The 17,746-nt window shown below is 47.3% G+C and overlaps 1 protein-coding gene across 1 annotated transcript; it reads right to left on the minus strand.

The window, feature by feature from the left end:
* Positions 1-14,566: 14,566 nt before the first annotated feature.
* On the minus strand, positions 14,567-14,923 carry LOC138265125 (cellulose-complementing protein-like). The gene has a single exon (XM_069212665.1). The coding sequence runs from the start codon at positions 14,921-14,923 to the stop codon at positions 14,567-14,569; it is 357 nt and encodes a 118-aa protein (XP_069068766.1).
* Positions 14,924-17,746: the final 2,823 nt, after the last annotated feature.

Raw genomic sequence — 17,746 nt, forward strand, 5'->3', positions numbered from 1 at the left:
CCAATACCTGGCGACAGTCACTCTGTTGCTCTGGGGTCAGTGAGAGGGAAGGGTTCACACCCTCCACGGACCCATCTTTCTCCTGAGCAGACAGGAGGTCAGGAAGAGGCTCTCTCTCTTCCTCCAAACCATCATCTGTTGCTAGGAGCATTGTCACCACTGTGCTATCAAAGTGAGGCTGGAGGCAGTTCACATGTAGGACCCTCAAAGGGTTCCTAGGAGTCCGCAAGTTCACCAGATAGATTATATCACTATTGCGCTCAAAAACCTCCAAAGGCCCAGTCCACTTGTCCTAGAGAGTCCGAGGCTCCAATGGGGACACAACCCACACTTTCTGTCCAAGATGAAACTCAACCAGCGTGGCATTCTGGCATTCTGGTCATACTTGTGTTTTAATGTCTTCCTGGCTTGCTTCCAGGTTCTCTTAACCGAGGTTCCTGAAGCGTGCTGTATGGTTTCTAAAAGCCAGCATGTAACCGAATACATCCTGGGGGAGGGGTTTCTGGAGGCTTTCTCCAAGCCTTACCTAATTAGACTCAAATTTCCCTGACAGAGTGGCCATAAAGTAACTCAAAAGGGCTAAATCCAAGACCCTTTTGTGGCACCTCCCTGTAGGCAAACAGAAAGCATGGCAAGAGGATGTCCGAATTATGCCTCAAGGGCTCTGACAAGCCCATTATCATGCCCTTCAAGCTACGGTTGAATCTCTTAAGCAGACTGTTTCCTTCCACAGAGAATTTATATAGGTCGATAAGAAGTTGGTACCCCTATCAGATACCACCTCCTTGGGGAACCCCATCTGGGTAAAAGCCCCCATGAATGGATGTCCCACCACAGGGGCTGTGATTGACCTCAGAGGTATGGATTCTGGATACCAGATGGCATGCTCCACCGAGACCAGGATATACCTGTTGCCCATGGCTGTCTTGGGATCCAGAGGCCACACAATGTCAATACCAACCCTTTCAAAGAGGGTGCTGACCACATGAAAAGGTTGTAGGGGAGCCTTACATTTCCCCCCACTCTTGCCACTTTCCTGACAAGTTTGGAAAGACCTACTGTGTGCATCCAAGTGCCTGTGCATTTGGGGCCAGTACAAGTGGGTGACAAGCTGCTCAAAGGTCTTGTCCTGCCTCAGATATCCAGCTAACAGCACATCATGAGCCAGACCCAGTAAGTAGGCTCTAGAGCACTGTGGTACCACTAGCACATGGGCTGAGCCAAGCTCAGCAACGTTAGGCTCACTATATAGGAGGCCATCTTCCCAGTAGATCAAGTGTGATCCAAACTCATTGCCAGATGCCTGGTCTGCAGATTGCTGCCACAAACCCTCTAGAGTAGGTCATACCTTCTGTACCTCACAGAATGCTTCCCTAGTGGGTCCCCCTTCCCGCTGCCACTGAGTCAGCTGGGGAACCTTCCCCAGTTCAGTCACCTGTTCCCCTGTAGGCTCCAGGTTGTCTCCCTCAGGTTCAGCCTCCGCCTGGACTGTGGGAACGTCTGGGGCTGGTTTCCCATGCCCCTTGATCGTCAACCTTCTGGTAGACACCTGAGCAACTCTTTCAGGCTCCAGAGTCTCCTGATCACCCTAACAAGCTGCCATTGACCGGGTGGACACACACACCCATCCAGGCAGACCCAACATCTTAAAGTGAGACCTGTGTTCCACCTCCTTCCAAGGGGAATCTGTCAGAGTCACCAGATCCTCGGGGTCTGTGCACGTTCCCAACACGTCCACCACTGAACAGCTCCAAGACTCTGATAGGTAAATCACAGAGACTGAGAGAGTTCAAGAGGGGAAGAGGGGATTAGGAAGGGAACAGCTGGGAAGGAGACCTGTAGTAAGAAAAAGGTTATACCACACAATATGAAAATTTTGTCTCCTGAAATCAATACTAGACTATGATTCTAAGCCTAGTCACTCTGAAAACATGAACAATCTAAGAGTTAAGTTTAAAATGACTAAGTTTCAAGATGGCTGGATACCTGTAAGGGAATCAAGATGAATTAAATGAAAACTTTCTTATTCAAGTACTTTCCTTTACATGAGAATCAGAAAAAACATTCTAACTAAATTTTAAACCAGTCATATAAATCCTGTTTTGAGAATGTATACTAGGACCATACAATATTGCATCTAGAAACTCTGGCCTTCTGTGTACTCTTAAAATGTTTCAACACAAATTGTGCATATTGCAGCTATATATATATATATATATATATACATATATAGTGAACACCATAAAAGGATTGTGCACCATGAATAACACAATATGGATTCAGGAAACAAATCACATAACTTGTCAACTCGAATATTACATAATAAATATCTTAGAATAGTGGCATACAATAAACAACATGAAATAAACTCGAGGAGAGAATCGTGCGTCTTGCCGATTCTAGTGTCACCATGTAAAATACCAAGAAATGGTAGCACGCAATGAATATCAAAGTCAAATCATCATTCATCGAATTGCGCGTCTTGCCAATTCATAAAACACGATGTAAATGTAAAGAAATAACAGCTCACAATAAATAACAAGATCAAAGTACAATGAAACAAATTGCGCTTCTTTTGCCGATTCTTAAGCCACCATGTAAATGTCAAGAAATGGTAGCGCGCAATGAATAACAAATTTAAATCCTCATGAAACGAGTTGCGCGTCTTGCCAATTCGTAAAACATCATGTAAATGTCAAGAAATAGTAGCGCGCAATGGACAACAATGTTTAAACACCATAAAACGAATTGCGCGTCTTGCCGATTCTTAAGCCACCATGCCAATGTCAAGAAATGGTAGCACGCAATGAATAACAAAGTCAAACCTTTATGAAACAAATCGCGCGTCTTGCCTATTTGTAAACTACCATATAAATGTCAAGAAATGGTAGCGCGCAAGTAATCTGTTACTCATTTAAGAATTAAACCAAGAATATGAAAATTCTCAATAACGGTGTCGGAACAGTCCAACCACTGTCTTACCACCTGGAAAAATGATCACCAATGAAGGATGAAGGGCAGAAGACTAGAAGATCCAAATAGGCCGCCGGGACAGGAGCTCAGGAAGAAGCTGCTGCTCTGCACCGGGACCTCTGAATAGTGAGCACTGGGAGTTGGGCTGGCTCTCTTTTATAGAGTCTTGGCCCAGCCCAGAACCACGCCCAGGCATGTTGCAGGGAAAGTCTCTGGAAGGCCCTGGAAAGGGGCCACACCCTAACACACTCTGAAAACCTGCAGCAACACATTGCAAAGGAACAGAATTTGTAAGCATATTAAAAATAAGTTTTCAGGATTGAACTCTGCAATGCAAAAGGTTAAACCACAACATATCAGCACAATGCATAAATTACGTTGTTTTGAGAGTGCTGGGTTTTTGCATTTTTGTTGCCAATAGAGCGGTGTTGACAGAATCCTCCAATTCATTGCCAGGCAGACAATCTAAAGGCATGGTTGGACTCACAACTACTCTTAAGGCACCAGAGACCCCCCCATTTTAAGGGAACCTGTGCCACTTTTCACAGGCACTCTGAGTTGTCTACTGCAACTACTTAGTGACGTACATGGGGATCTACCTGCTCTTTAGGCATTAGGTGACTTCTCACAGTAGTTACACTGGCTCTGTGTGTCTAAAAACCTCCTCCCTCTGTCCATTGATGGTCACCCACTGCCTGTACTTTTTTGTGTTTTCAGGTACAAGGGTTCTCTGGACCATCTCACTGTCCCCTAGTGAGAAAAGTAATCTCAGCTGGCTGCCACCCACATGGAACCAACTCCTTCCCAAGCGCTATACTGGCCAAACTCTGTGACTGAACACCAGTGGGAGCTGGTGTCCACTTGGGACATTTGGGATCCCCCCTCACATGACTCACATAGTCACATGCAGAACACTTGTGGGGACCCCCTTTTGCATGTTTCCCTTTGTAAAATCATGGCTTCTTTTCAACTGGGGACAGGGAATCCTTACCCTTGGAACTAGGTTGAGGCCCTTTAGACAACTCACCCTGTTTACCCTTACCCCCCTCTTCTTCTGAGAGGGACCCTGCCCACCCTTGGTGTGGTCTCCCCCATACCTCTTTTGGACCCTGGTGCTCTCCCAATGCTCCACTTCCTGCGCAAGCTTCCTGGGGTCAGTCAGCTTGCTATCAATCAGGTGCTAACACAGCTCTGGAAATCAAAGACTGTATAAGTGCTCCGTGCTCCCATGCAATTAAGTTGTAAAGCCCCTCATAAGTTGTTACCTTACTGCACTTTACCCAACCATCCAGTAACGTGCAGAAAGAGTCAACACATTCTAACCATGTTTGGGATTCCTTCTTCTTGTAGGACCTAAACTTGTCCTTATACTGCTCATGGGTGAGACCATACCTTGTGAGTACGGCATCCTTTATGATAGTATAGGTGAGTCCCTGATAATCCCCTAAGGATGTCAAGTTTTCCCTCCCTTCTACCTCAAAGTGCTTCTACAGACCTGTCCCCCAATGTGCTTCAGGGATCATGTTCATGCAAAGAACAGACTCATACCTCTTAAACCACAAGTAGATATCATCCTCCCTCTTGTAATCCTTAACTAGGTCTTTGGGAATGTGCACCCTTCTCTCTGGCTGCACTGTGGTACTGCTGCCACCATCTCTACTAGACTGGCTCCTCTGATCTAGTTCCCTCAAACTAAGCTCTTGAGCCAAGAGCATATTTTTCTCCTTATTGGCCATCCTCCTCTCTTCCATCTCCCTCTTGTTCTTTAGCTTCTCTAACTCAAACAGGTGCACCCTCTCTGGTTGTCTGTCCTGCAACTCCTCAGGAGTCAGACCCTTGGATGACACACTGCTACCTGCCCTGGAGACCCTCCCCTTAGGCAGAACAGGTACATCCACTACACCATCATGATTGCTTTGCATATCCTCCCCCTCAATCTCCTCCTCTGTGTGCTCCTAGCCTCTTAGGTTGTCACCCAGGCCCTCATCGCCTTTCGCAGCTTTCCTGTTCTTAATGGGAACAGAAAGATCGTTACAGAACTATTTCAGTTTGGCAACTGTGTAACTCTCCAGTGTGTCAAACTCAAAAACAGCCACAGCTGGTACATCCCCAGATTGAGACATTTTGGCAAGTCAAAAAGTGCAAAGTTACAAGGCAGAACTAAATTCCCAATGAGAAGTTCAAGAAAAAGTTCAAAAAATGGAAGTACAAAAAGTACAAAAAGAGAAAAAGCAAAAACAAGTAGTATGTGGCCACGTAATGGTCTGCACTGAAAATAGTATTGTACACTTGATCACTGCATGTCAAGTACAAATACAAGTTCTATCCTCCCCGCTGATCACCAATGTTAGAAATGGGGTCTTTGGTTGGCAGTCAGGTTGCCACCTGTCCAAGCAAGGACCCTCACTCTAGTCCGGGCAAAGGAGAAACACACCTGGTCAATCCCCACTCACCACCTTGGTAGCTTGGCACGAGCAGAAAGGCTTAACCCATAAGCAATGTGTAAAGTATTTGTACCAATACACCGTAATACAGTGAAACACTACAAAATGGACACCACACAGGTTTTGAAAAATAGTGAATATTTATCTAGGTAAACAAGACTAAATATGAGAAAAATCCACAATACACAATTAAAAGTATGATTTTAGCAATTAAAAACACAAAAATATTGCAGAGAAGCACCAATGCTGTAATTTGATGTTAAGCATTGTCGTGGCGGAGTTGTTTCCCATGATGTGACGTCACTGGTGCCGTTTACGGAGTCACACAGACCCCAGGCACAGTACCTTATCAAAAGTGTAAGAAAACAGCCGGTGCACGCAGTCAAGGATCACGGCATTGCTGGATCCGATGCAGTGTTGGTTTCGGTGCTGCCGAGTGGCGGCGTCATGAAAAGGCATCAGGTCCTTGCTACGGATTGGTGGAGTTGAGGCAGCGTTGGTGCAAAGCACTGGATCTGTGCATTTCTGGTGGGGTCGATATCTGATGGTCATGGCGTGGTGCGGCAAAGTCGGGCGACACATACGTCAGTGACACGCACGTCAGGACTCACAGAGTTGTGGACTTTGGTGGGGCTGCTGCTGGATCAGGTCTGTGGGGTCGTCACACTCCAACGAGGACCACTGCTTCAGGTGAGGGCAGTGGTGCAGAATCCGGCAGCGGCATCAGTCCAGGGTCATCCTAAGTTGTTACACTTGTTTTTTCTTGATTTTCCACCAACTTCTCCTTTCAAGGGCCCAGGGACTGGATTAGGCACCTCTTGGCAAGGAAGGAATCTCAGCAGAGAGTCCAGGTGCTGGCAGAGGAAGTCTTTGATGCACTGAGACTTCAGAACAGGGGGCAAGCTCAGTTCAAGCCCTTGGTGATTCTTCTTAAGCAGGAATATACCACAAAGTCCAGTCTTTGCCCCCTTTAACAGGCAGAAGCAGCAACTGAAAGATAGCCCAACAAAGCGCAGTCACAGGCAGAAGCAGCACTTCTCCTCAGCTCTTCTCCTTGCCAGAGGTTCCTCTTGAATCCAGAAGTGATCTAAAGCCTGGGGTTTTGGGTCTAGTACTTATACCCCTTTCTGCTTTTGAAGTTGCCCAACTTCAAAGAAAAGTCTCTGTTGTTTACAGGATCCTGCCTTGCCCAGGCCAGGCCCCAGACACACAAGGGGGTTGGAGACTGCATTGTGTGATGACAGGCACAGCCCATTCAGGTGTAAGTGCCCATTTCTCCCTTCACTCTAGCCCAGATGGCTCATCTGGATATGCAGGCTACACCCCAGCTCCCTTTGTGTCACTGTCTAGAGGAGATTCACAAACAGCCCGAGTGTCAGTCTGACCCAGATAGGGAATTCACAAACAGGCAGAGTCACAGAAGGATTTGAGCAAGAAAATGCCTACTTTCTAAAAGTACCATTTTGAAACTAACAATCTAAAAACAAACTTCACTGACAGATGTATTTTTAAATTGTGAGTTCAGAGACCTCAAACTCCAATTTATATCTGCTCTCAAAGGGAAACTGCACTTTAAGAATATTTGAAGGCAGCCCCCATGTTAACCTATGAGAGAGATAGGCCTTACAACAGTGAAACCCAAATTTGGCAGTAGTTCACTGTTAGGACATGTAAAACACATCAGTACATGTCCCACCTTTAACATACACTGCACCCTGCCCACTGGGCTACCTAGGGCCTACATTAGGGGTGCCTTACATGTATAAAAAGGGATGGTTTGGGCCTGGCAAGTGGGTAACTTTTCCAAGTCAAATTGGCAGTTTAAAACTGCACACATAGACACTGCCATTGTATCTCTGAGCCATGTTCACAGGGCTATTCACATGGGTGGCACAATCAGTGCTGCAGGCCCACTAGTAGCATTTGATTTACAGGCCCTGGGCACCTCTTGTGCACTTTACTAGGGACTTACTACTAAATCAAATATTCCAATTATGGAAAAGCCAATTACACATACAATTTCACATAGGGAGCACATGCACTTTAGCACTGGTCAGCAGTGGTAAAGTACCTAGAGTAACAAAAACAACAAAAACAGAGTCCAGCACACAGCACCAACCTGGGAAGTAGAAGCAAAAAGTTAGGGGAGACCACGCCAAAGATCTAACAAGGTCCTTCCTCTGTACTGTCAGATCTATGGCTCACAAGGTACAGATAACTATCTCACATACATATTTGACTATGTTCAAAACCATCCTTTCCTTCCTCACAGACCAGAATATGCATCTGATTCCCAGTGAGTTATTTGGGTGACTGTTGTCACAATCTGTGGTCCATACATAGGATATACAGGTTGTAGATAGTGGAGACCTGTACTCTGAGTACGTCAAATGACCATGGTGTTATATGATGTGTGATAAGCCCTAGATCCTCCTTGTGTTGCATTCATATATCTATGTAAGTAAACTTTACAGCCGAACAATGATCTATCTGATGATATGATGATGGTAAATAACACAGTAAATACATTTAGATTATGGCATGAGCTGTGTATGTATACTGTTGGAGTCAGTTGTTAGCAATGTGTAAAGTTCCACAAAACACTCAGCCCAGATCAGGCCATAGAAAACTGTATTATGAGACCAATATGAAACTCACTGAGCTCTTCAGAGTTCCAGACAACCCTGAGCCCAAATATAGGATGGCCACAGGATGTATTGTCATTCATGGAAGTGATGGAAATGTGCTATGCACGTAGGTTCTGTATGCTCAGCCTGCAGAAAGCAAGGCTGGTCAAAGCCTTTAAACAGTGTAGGACATAGCACAGATTGGTGCACAGTAACAGTGGCTATGAAACTGCGGCACTGGCCGACTCCCTGTAGATCTTCTGATCCTTGGATGTGGCCAAAATGAGTCTTCAGACGCAATATTTGGCCTGACTGCTTATACATTGACTACATTAGGAATGGGGACTGAGGTAAACACCTGACCTGGTACTCATTTCTATTGACCCTCGTTGTCAATGTGGATCATTTTCTAATGACTGACCCCTTACTCCCACATGTCTGTTGTTACCTTTCCAGAGGACATGTTTGTAGAATACAGGCCTAATGCACAAGTCACAAACCCACAGTGCAGATAGTTGGTTAATGCAGGGGAGATCATGACATGTGAATCACTAGGTTTGTTACATACAAACAATCAGACCAAACGTACCTTTGAATGTTGAATGTCATCTCTGTAGGAGTGCTACATATGGTAAAATATGTTTCCTGTGATACCAGTATATAGTGTACAAAACTGCACAGAAGTGGTATGAGATTCAATTGTGTAGACCATATTTCCACAAATCCACAGAGAAATAGCTTTCGGTGACACTCATGCCAGCCCTTTCATTGTCACCTAAGTCTTATGGTGTAGTCTGTAACATAGTAGTTGCCTGTATGGACCGGTTGCAGCAAGTAATGTGCCTGGTTGTAAAGGTGTCAATGCAGTAATGCACCAGTAGTTTACCCTTTAGAAGGTCACAGTGTTGTGTTGTGTTTCATAATGGGTCACATCATAGTACATGTTACTTGGCCCTGGGCTACAATATGGCAGTCGACTTGCTTAGTCAGTGTAGGCCATGGTCAGGTTTATGGAGAGTCAGCAGATGACTCTAAAAGTGTGTATTTATGTCCCTGTACTTATCGCCATGTGTGCTTTACACACGTTGTGTGTTGACAATTACAAAATGTTTGTGCTAGGGGTTTCCTAAATGTGTGTTAAACAACCATTTACCCTAAAAAAGTTCAATTCTGACCTTCATATGTCTACTGCATCCATACAGGTCAAAACCCATCAGAAGCAATGGATTTGGAGAGCCATCACCTGGAAGGTGCAGACACTGGTGATCTATTACCAGCAGTGTCCACTGTCGAAAAAGATGGGAGGACTCAAGACGCTGGGCCTAGAAGATCACAGAGATCCAGCTGGGACAGCCTCCCAACATGTATGGGGTGCATGCCAGACTCTGACCCCCCCGATGGCCCGCATACTGGTGCTGGCCTACCCTGAGCTTGATGGGAGTTTGAGGGAAGCACAGCAGTTAGAAGGAGGTGAGTTGTGGGCAGATTCATACCTGTTACATTGCCATATTGATAGATTAGAGGCAGCCATCTCCACATGAGTATTGGGGATGGCCAATGTGCGATAGAGAAGATGAGTTATTGTTTGCATAGGTATGGTAGTTGGTGCAAGGTGAATTGCCTTGCCTCTTGTCCTAATGGCCAGAGACACAACAGAGCACAGTCTACCACCAATATAGTCTCCTGCACAGTCACATGGCCGAGTGCAGTGGTCAAGTATTGCATGTTGTTTCATGTTGTGGGTATCATTTGTACCCAACAGTCCACTTGTCTTTAGTGAGTCAGCCACAATATCAAACAACATGAGGTAATAGATCACTGTACTCAGCCATGTGTCTGTTCAAGAGAGTATATTAGCATCTGTACCCGACAGGCCACTTGTCTTCAGTGTGTCAAGAGTGCTGGTGCCTCATATTACTGTCTCTCATGTGGTGTTGGCCATCATACATGTGACATAGCATACATTGTCCTTTGTGTGCAGTCACTGACCAATACTTTACCCTGCTAAGTAGGGAATGTACAGTTAAATGATTTGGGTAAAATCACTGTGTTGGTTGTGAGGTGAGTGGAGTGAGGTGGATTGTCTGTGTCCGACCTGGGAGAAAAGAAGCAATCCACTACAGGGCATCTCCTTGGATGACAATCAGGTGTAGTGTTTTGATCAGAGTGTGGTGGGAGACTGCTCAAGTCTGCGGAGAGGTTGAGGAAATTGAGGGAAGGCAGGTGTCCTTGGTCTAAGAGGGTTCTGATATCATCCATCATGGCGATCAGGGTGGTTTTTGTGCTGTGATTGGGGCGGAATTGGGACTGTGAGGAATCCAGCAAGTATTTGTCTACAAAGAAGGGCGTGAGTTGTTGGTTAATGACTTTCTCTAGAACGTTTGCTGCGAAAGGGGGCAGGGAGATTGGGCAGCAGTTTTTGGGATCTTTGGGATTTGAGGAGGGCGCCTTGAGGAGGGGTTTGATTCTTGTGTGTTTCCAGTTGCTCAGATAGATGGCTAAGTTGATGGATGAGTTGAGGATGTCTTTGAGACTGTTGCCGATGCTGCTGATGCTGAGGTTGAACATGTGATGTGGGCATGGGTTTGTGGGTGGTCCTAAATGGATGATTTTCATGATGTTGGTGGTATTTTAGGTGGTGAGCTGATTCCACTTGTAGACTTTGTGTTTGGAAGGGGTGTTCAAGAGGGCGAGGAGGCTGACGGTATCTTCTGAGGTGGTCTGTGGTGCAAAGTTCCTGTATGATGCTCTCTAGTGCTGATAAATTGATGAACTCTGACAATAGTGAAGTGTTCTGTGCTGTGGTTAGCAGTCACTTGAATGAAAGTGGTCAACGCTTGCTTTCTGGTGTTTTTAAGGGTTTTTGGTAGTGGTTGAGAGTTTCCTTGAATATGGATCGGTCACTGGGGAGGTTGGATTGATGCCTTTTCTTTCTAGCTGTTTGTAAGTGTGTTTTGTGGTGCATAAATCAAGAGGGTACCAACTTGTTTGCTTGGAGATTATCTAAGGTTTGGTGTTTTTGGTGAGGGTGATGATGTCTGTGCACTGTGATATCAAGGAGGTGAAGTATTTGACATCTCTGTGGATGCCCGGGGTAGTTTCTGGTGACTGGTGTCCAGGGGTAGGGGTGGAGGGTGTCAGACCATTGGTTTTCAGATATCTTGCTCCGACATCTATGTAGGGTGGGTGGAGGTCTGGGTCTTCTGTTCGGTGTAAAGAGGTAGTTGAAATGGACAATGGCGTGGTAGGTCCAGGTGAGCATAGTGGTTTGAACGTATTTGCGTCTGTTGTTAGAGGTGAATATGGGGTCAAGGGTGTGTCCAGCAATGTGGACAGGGTTTGTGACTATCTGTTAGAGGCTGATGGTTCCCATGCTGTCTAGGAGGCGATGGGTGTGGGAGTCATTGGTGTTGTCTAGGTGAAAGTTTAGGTCTCCGAGAAAGATGTCATCTTCAAGGTTGATGGCTTGCAGGGTGATGATTTCAGAAGCAAGGACAGGGTCCGGGGGGACAGTAGGCAAGTGAGCTTTAGATTGTAGTGTGGTTGTCGATGTTGAGCTGGAAGTTGATGTGCTCGATGGTTGGCGCGCTTGTCTCTTCGGTGTTTGTGTAGTGAATTGATTCTTTGTGGATTATGGTGATGCCTCCTTCAAGCTTGTTGGTGCTGTATTGATGGACAAGGTTAAGGCTGCAGTGATGATGGGGGCTGAGGCAGCATTGAGTCAGGTTTCTTTGAGGAAGATGAGGTCAGGTGAGAGGGTGGTGAGGCAGTGAAGTTGGCAAGTGAACGTGGTGATGGGAGGCAGTTGTTTGGTGTGGTGCGCTTGGAGATTGGTGAGCAGGAGAACCAGCGCTGACCACAGGTAAAGGGACGGCTGTGATACGCAGCGAGGCAGCAAATCCTCTTGGGAGTTGTGTGAGATACGTTCTGCTCTGGATTTTCTGTGGATGGCGGGAGAGCCAGGGTTTGTGGCGCTGGGTGCAGTACAGACACAGGCAGGCATAGACGATCTTGCCTTTGGTGTGTCTTCAGCACGCCAGCGGCATCCATATGTAGTCCTGGAAGGGGCTAGCAGGGAGGATGGAGAGGGGGAGCGGAAAAAAGTGGGAGTAGCAAGGAACCAAACACAAATACAGACATGAATGCACAACAGAGAAAATGAGGAAAACAAAGAACAAATTACAAATACACGCCAAAACAAAAGGAAAAAACAACAGATACAGACACAGACAATAATACCTTAGAAACTCAATAGTAGAACAATGAAAAAGAGGAGCAAAGCACAAAAGGCAAATAAAGTTATACACACAACAATGAAAATGCTAAATGACATAATCGGGGAACAGAGTACAAATACAGTTATACGAAGAGACAAAACAACAGATACAGACATGGACAATTAATTCCAGTGGCAAGCAATAGAGGAGACACAGTGCGCAGGGGGTCAGAAGGATGCAGGCAGTGGGATCGAATGCAGGAGCCTCTAGTCTGATTCTAAGACAGCAGTGCCTCTCTGCTAGCAGCCAGCTGCTGGGGAGTGGTGAACTTGACCAGGGGTCGTGGGGGTCAAGGGCTACAATATAACAATATAACAACAATGGTCGATGCTATGCTGGGGTGAAAAATAAGCAAGTGATGAGCTGGTGATGGCAATAAAAACAAAAATGCACAGCATTATGTTTAGGATACCAACAATGAGTTAAGACTGTCAAACATGCTGTCAGCATCATGCCTGTGTTGGCTCTATAATCAAAGGATGAGCAATATCTGTGCCAGGGGGTAACCGTCATCATTGCAAGAATGCCCACATCATGCCAACAATGTCTACCACTTTTCTAGTGGTGTACACCACCTGATGCCAGGAGTGGTGATGCCAGGAATCAGGTGTAATTGTCCATTTGGTATAGCTACTACTAGACTAGAAAGAAACCAGAACAGGCACATTTTCAATTTCAGACACCCTTATTTACACACCAATAAAAACCAATATGCACATGCAGACGTAGATACGTGCTTATTGGCACATGTGCATGCTGCTGTGTGTGCGCACCCATACACACATACACAAACACCACTTCTCATTCCCCAGCCTCCGGCAATGATCAAGGAAGTATTTTACTTACCATTGTTCTCCACTCTTCTGACACCCCCATGATTCTACCACACCTGGTTCTGGGCTGCCTTCTTCAAACCACCCCCATTCGCTTAGCACTGTAACTTACATAAACAGGCAGACACAAACTCTCATATTGTGATTGACAACACTGACCATGCAACAAGACCAGTCACCAATCACCATTCAGAGGAAGCACATGGTAATTGGACACGTGGCAGCACTGTCACTCACATTGACATTTTTTGTGCCCTTGCCACTGCCTGACGCATGACTACAGACTCATCTTTTTTAATCTCTCATTAGCCTGCATGCATCCAACTAGCACTGCCCAATAAACCAGACACAAAGCAAAAGGGCACGTTAGGAATAAAAAGGAAGCGGGCTGGCAGCCATCACCCCAGACCAGACCTTCAGGTAGGCCACAACAATTGACATAACCTGCATCACCAACCGTTTCTTAGTAATATTATGTCCCTCATTATTACCATGGCGGTGAGTGATAAAGTGGCAGTAATAGCACCTACAGGCTGGCGGTAACTATTGCCAAATCATGACTATGGCGGTGATAACTCCGATGGACAGCCAATGTACCACACCAACCGCCAGGGCGGAAACAACACTCAACATGGCGGTAGCTGGCAACAGCCAGGTGGAAGACAAAGTACCGCCCAACAGGTAATGACGCAGTAAACTGCCACCTTTTCCAGGGCAGTACCAACGCCATCAAAAGCTGGTGGAAGCACATCACTGAAGAGAACTGACTCACCATCGGAGACACAGGGAAGAAGAACGCCACCATGGAACCGGAACTGCAAGTTTTTCCGATGATCTTCTACGTTATGCTCCAACTGGAACACCAACGCCGACGAAGACGACGACGATGAGTACAGCTACCTAGCACACAAGGGAGGAAGGGAGGAAAACGAGAGTGACACACACACGCACAACACACACCCGACACACACACACACACCATACACACGTCCAGGTGCACACGAAAAACAACTTGCACCCGATACACAGCAGAATAATGCAAGGACAACAGGAATGCATGAAAGTGAATGCATTAATATCAACAGCAAATAACGTATCAAATTGTCCATGAAACAGATATGTACACATGTACACCAAGGGACACTACCCAGTCCAATGTTCAAAGGGCCCACGTGGCCACAGGGCACAGTTTAAGGCCCAACTTGAATCCTGACTCCATCCGAATAGAACTCTGCAGGGGCATCAGTTTGCAAGTGGGCAGGCACCTCAGGGAAAGGGGTGGCACCTCAGCCGGATTCGGGAACAAGCCTATTGCTCTGCCATAGGGATTGCAAGGCCACAGTCTCTCAGGCGGGTGACTTTCCCACTGGTTCTGGAGTGGGTCCCATGTACAGCAGCCCCTGGAGGTTGGCCTACATGGTGTCCACTGGTGGTGATGGCTGCATGTTGTTGGCAGATGGAAATGCCTCCTGGGCAGCCTCTGCAGGTGGTAATGGCTGCAGTGTGGTGGCAGATGGAGGTGCCTCCTGGGCAGCCTCTGGAGGTGGTGATGACTGCAATGTAGTGGCAGATGGAGGTGCCTCCTGGGCAGCCTCTGGAGGTGGTGATGGCTGCAGTGTGGTGGCATATGGAGGTGCCTCCTGGGTAGTCTCTGCAGGTGGTGATGGCTGTACTTCCTCAACTAGTGGTGAGGTCCCCGTGACCGCTGGTGGTGGTGGAGGTGTAACCCTGACAGCCTCCGCTGGAGTAGAGGGCTTTGTCCCCTCCATGTAATGGGGTGTGGATTCCTTACCCTTCCTGGCAGGGGTTGATGGCTTCTTCACCTTCTTGGATAAGGTGCAGGATCCTTGCTCTTCTTGCCTGGAGGTGCAGGCTTCTTCCCGTTCTTGGATGGAGGTGCAAGCTCCTTCCCTTCTTGGATGGAGGATCAGGCTCCTTCCCCTTCTTGGATGGAGGTACAGGCTCCTTCCCCTTCTTGCCTGAAGGTGCAGGCTCCTTCCCCTTCTTGGATGGAGGTCCAGGCTCCTTCCACTTCTTGGATGGAGGTGCAGGCTCTTTCCCCTTCTTGCCTGGAGGTGTGGTATCCGTCCCACCATGAGTAGGTGGTGCCACCACTGTCACCGTCAACTCTTTGGCTGAGGTGCTGGGCTGGGTCTTTGGAATCCTGCTCTGAGATGCAGGAGGGGGGAAAGGGGAGGAAAGAGGTCAAGTTGGGAAAGGAAAAGCTTCTTTGGGGTGGTGGGGCGGGAGGAGGGAGGAGGGAGGAGGGAAGGGAGTGGAGGTTGAGGGAGTGGTTGTAGGAGGTGTATTTTAGCAACACAAAAGGATGATGGACGGAGTGCTGACAATGCAAACACTCACCCCAGTCACAGATCTGGATTTAATCCATTGTTCTTTTGCTCACCATGCAACGCCAGTTTGGACTCAGGCATATGCAAATCAGTCTTGACCCTGTTCCTCATGGGAACAGTCCAGACCGAACTGCCAGGCCACGTCCTCCCTGGACCGGAAACAAGCATCCTGGGACCGGTTTCAGGATATCACCCTTCATCAGCCAGGCTAGCTTGAATCCAGTGGCACAGTGAGCAAGGGACCCACGTCTGGGCATACCCTTCCCACTTAGGGCAACTTTAGTAACACAAAAGGATGATGGACAGATTGCTGACAATGCAAACACTCACCCCCAGTCACAGATCTGGGTTTAATCCATCGTTCTTTTGCTCACCATGCCACCCCAGTTTGGACCCAGCCATATGCAAATCAGTCTTGACCCTGTTCCTCATGGGAACAGTCCAGCCCGAACTGCAAGACCACGTCCTCCCTGGACTGGAAACAAGCATCCTGGGACAGGTTTTGGGGTATCACCCTTCATCAGCCAGGCTAGCTTGAATCCAGTGGCACAGTGAGCAAGGGACCCACGTCTGGGCATACCCTTCCCACTTAGGGCAACTTTAGCAACACAAAAGGATGATGGACGGGGTGCTGACAATGCAAACACTCACCCCCAGTCACAGATCTGGGTTTAATCCATCGTTCTTTTACTCACCATGCCACCCCAGTTTGGACCCAGCCATATGCAAATCAGTCTTGATCCTGTTCCTCATGGGAACAGTCCAGCCCAAACTGCCAGGCCACGTCCTCCCTGGACCGGAAACAAGCATCCTGGGACCGGTCTCAGGGTATCACCCTTCATCAGCCAGGCTAGCTTGAATCCAGTGGCACAGTGAGCAAGGGACCCACGTCTGGGCATACCTTTCCCACTTAGGGCAACTTTAGCAACACAAAAGGATGATGAACGGAGTGCTGACAATGCAAACACTCACGGGACCCACGTGTTCAGGAATCGTAAGAGTTTCCACTCACTTTATGTGCAGATGGTGTGCCTGGCGGACCTGTACATCTCCTATGTCAATGCTAAGTATCCTGGGTCAGTGCATGATGCCTTTGTTTTGAGGAATAGCAGCATCCCAATTGTGATGGCCCACCCACAGAGGCACAGGGTGAGGCTAATAAGTGAGCCTTGGTCCCCACCCACTGTATGTTAGTGCATGCCTTCTGGTGCTAACCCCATTGGATTGTGTGAGGCTAAATGTGCTCCCTCAATACTTGCAGGAGACTCTGGATACCCAAACCTATTGTGGCCGATAACCCCTTTAAGGAATGCCAGGACAGGGGGAGAGGAACGTTATAATGAGGCACATGGGCGAACCAGATCAATCATAGAGAGGACCTTCGGCCTCCTGAAAGCCAGGTTCAGGTGCCTCCATCTGACAGGTGGACCCGTGTGCTACTCACCCTAGAGGGTCTGCCAGATAGTAGTGGCCTGCTGCATGTTGCACAACCTGGCCCTCAGATGCCATGCACCTTTTCTGCAGGAGGAGGAGACTGGAGATGGCCCTGTGGCAGCAGTAGATCCTGATGACAGCGAGGATGAAGAGTCAGAGGATGGGTTATCTGTCAGTACTTCCAATGACACACAGGTGAGACAGTGCAACTGAACATTTCTATGACTGTTGGTGTATTCTGTGTGGCTGTAGCATGATGGAATTAACATCCTTTTTATCTCAACTTATTGTCACCTATAGTTTGTCATTTTACAGATGTTGGTGACATAACAACTGTGTACTGATGTGCTGACTACAGCCAGCTACATGTCATTATTTCTATGATCTCACAGTGTACAGTTGATTTGCACTAGATGTGACTGTTTCCATACAATACTAGTAGTCAAGTTGAGTTCAAGGGTGTTTATTGTAGTGCTAATAAATTGGGGGGAAAGTGCAATGGAATGGCGTGATGAGGGAGGAAAGTTTATGGTATTGTTCCAGTCGGTTTGTAGCACTGGTGCAGAGTCCAAGGGGCCATAGGAAGGGGAGCAATGGTAGTATAAAGTGGACAAGGTGACTGAGTGGCACACAAGGGGGACAATCAGGACAGTCTCATTTCCTGGCAGTGGTCTTGGCAAGTGTCTGTGGCTTCTGTCTGGGTCGCAGGGAATGTTTTCAGGGTGGTTCAACTTCTGCAGGGGAAGGGGTGCTGTTGGCCTGTGGGTCCTGTGGCGGAGCCTCATGCCCACTAGCTGCAGCGGAAGT

Source organism: Pleurodeles waltl, chromosome 11, assembly GCF_031143425.1.
Source record: "Pleurodeles waltl isolate 20211129_DDA chromosome 11, aPleWal1.hap1.20221129, whole genome shotgun sequence".
Classification (NCBI taxonomy): domain Eukaryota; kingdom Metazoa; phylum Chordata; class Amphibia; order Caudata; family Salamandridae; genus Pleurodeles; species Pleurodeles waltl.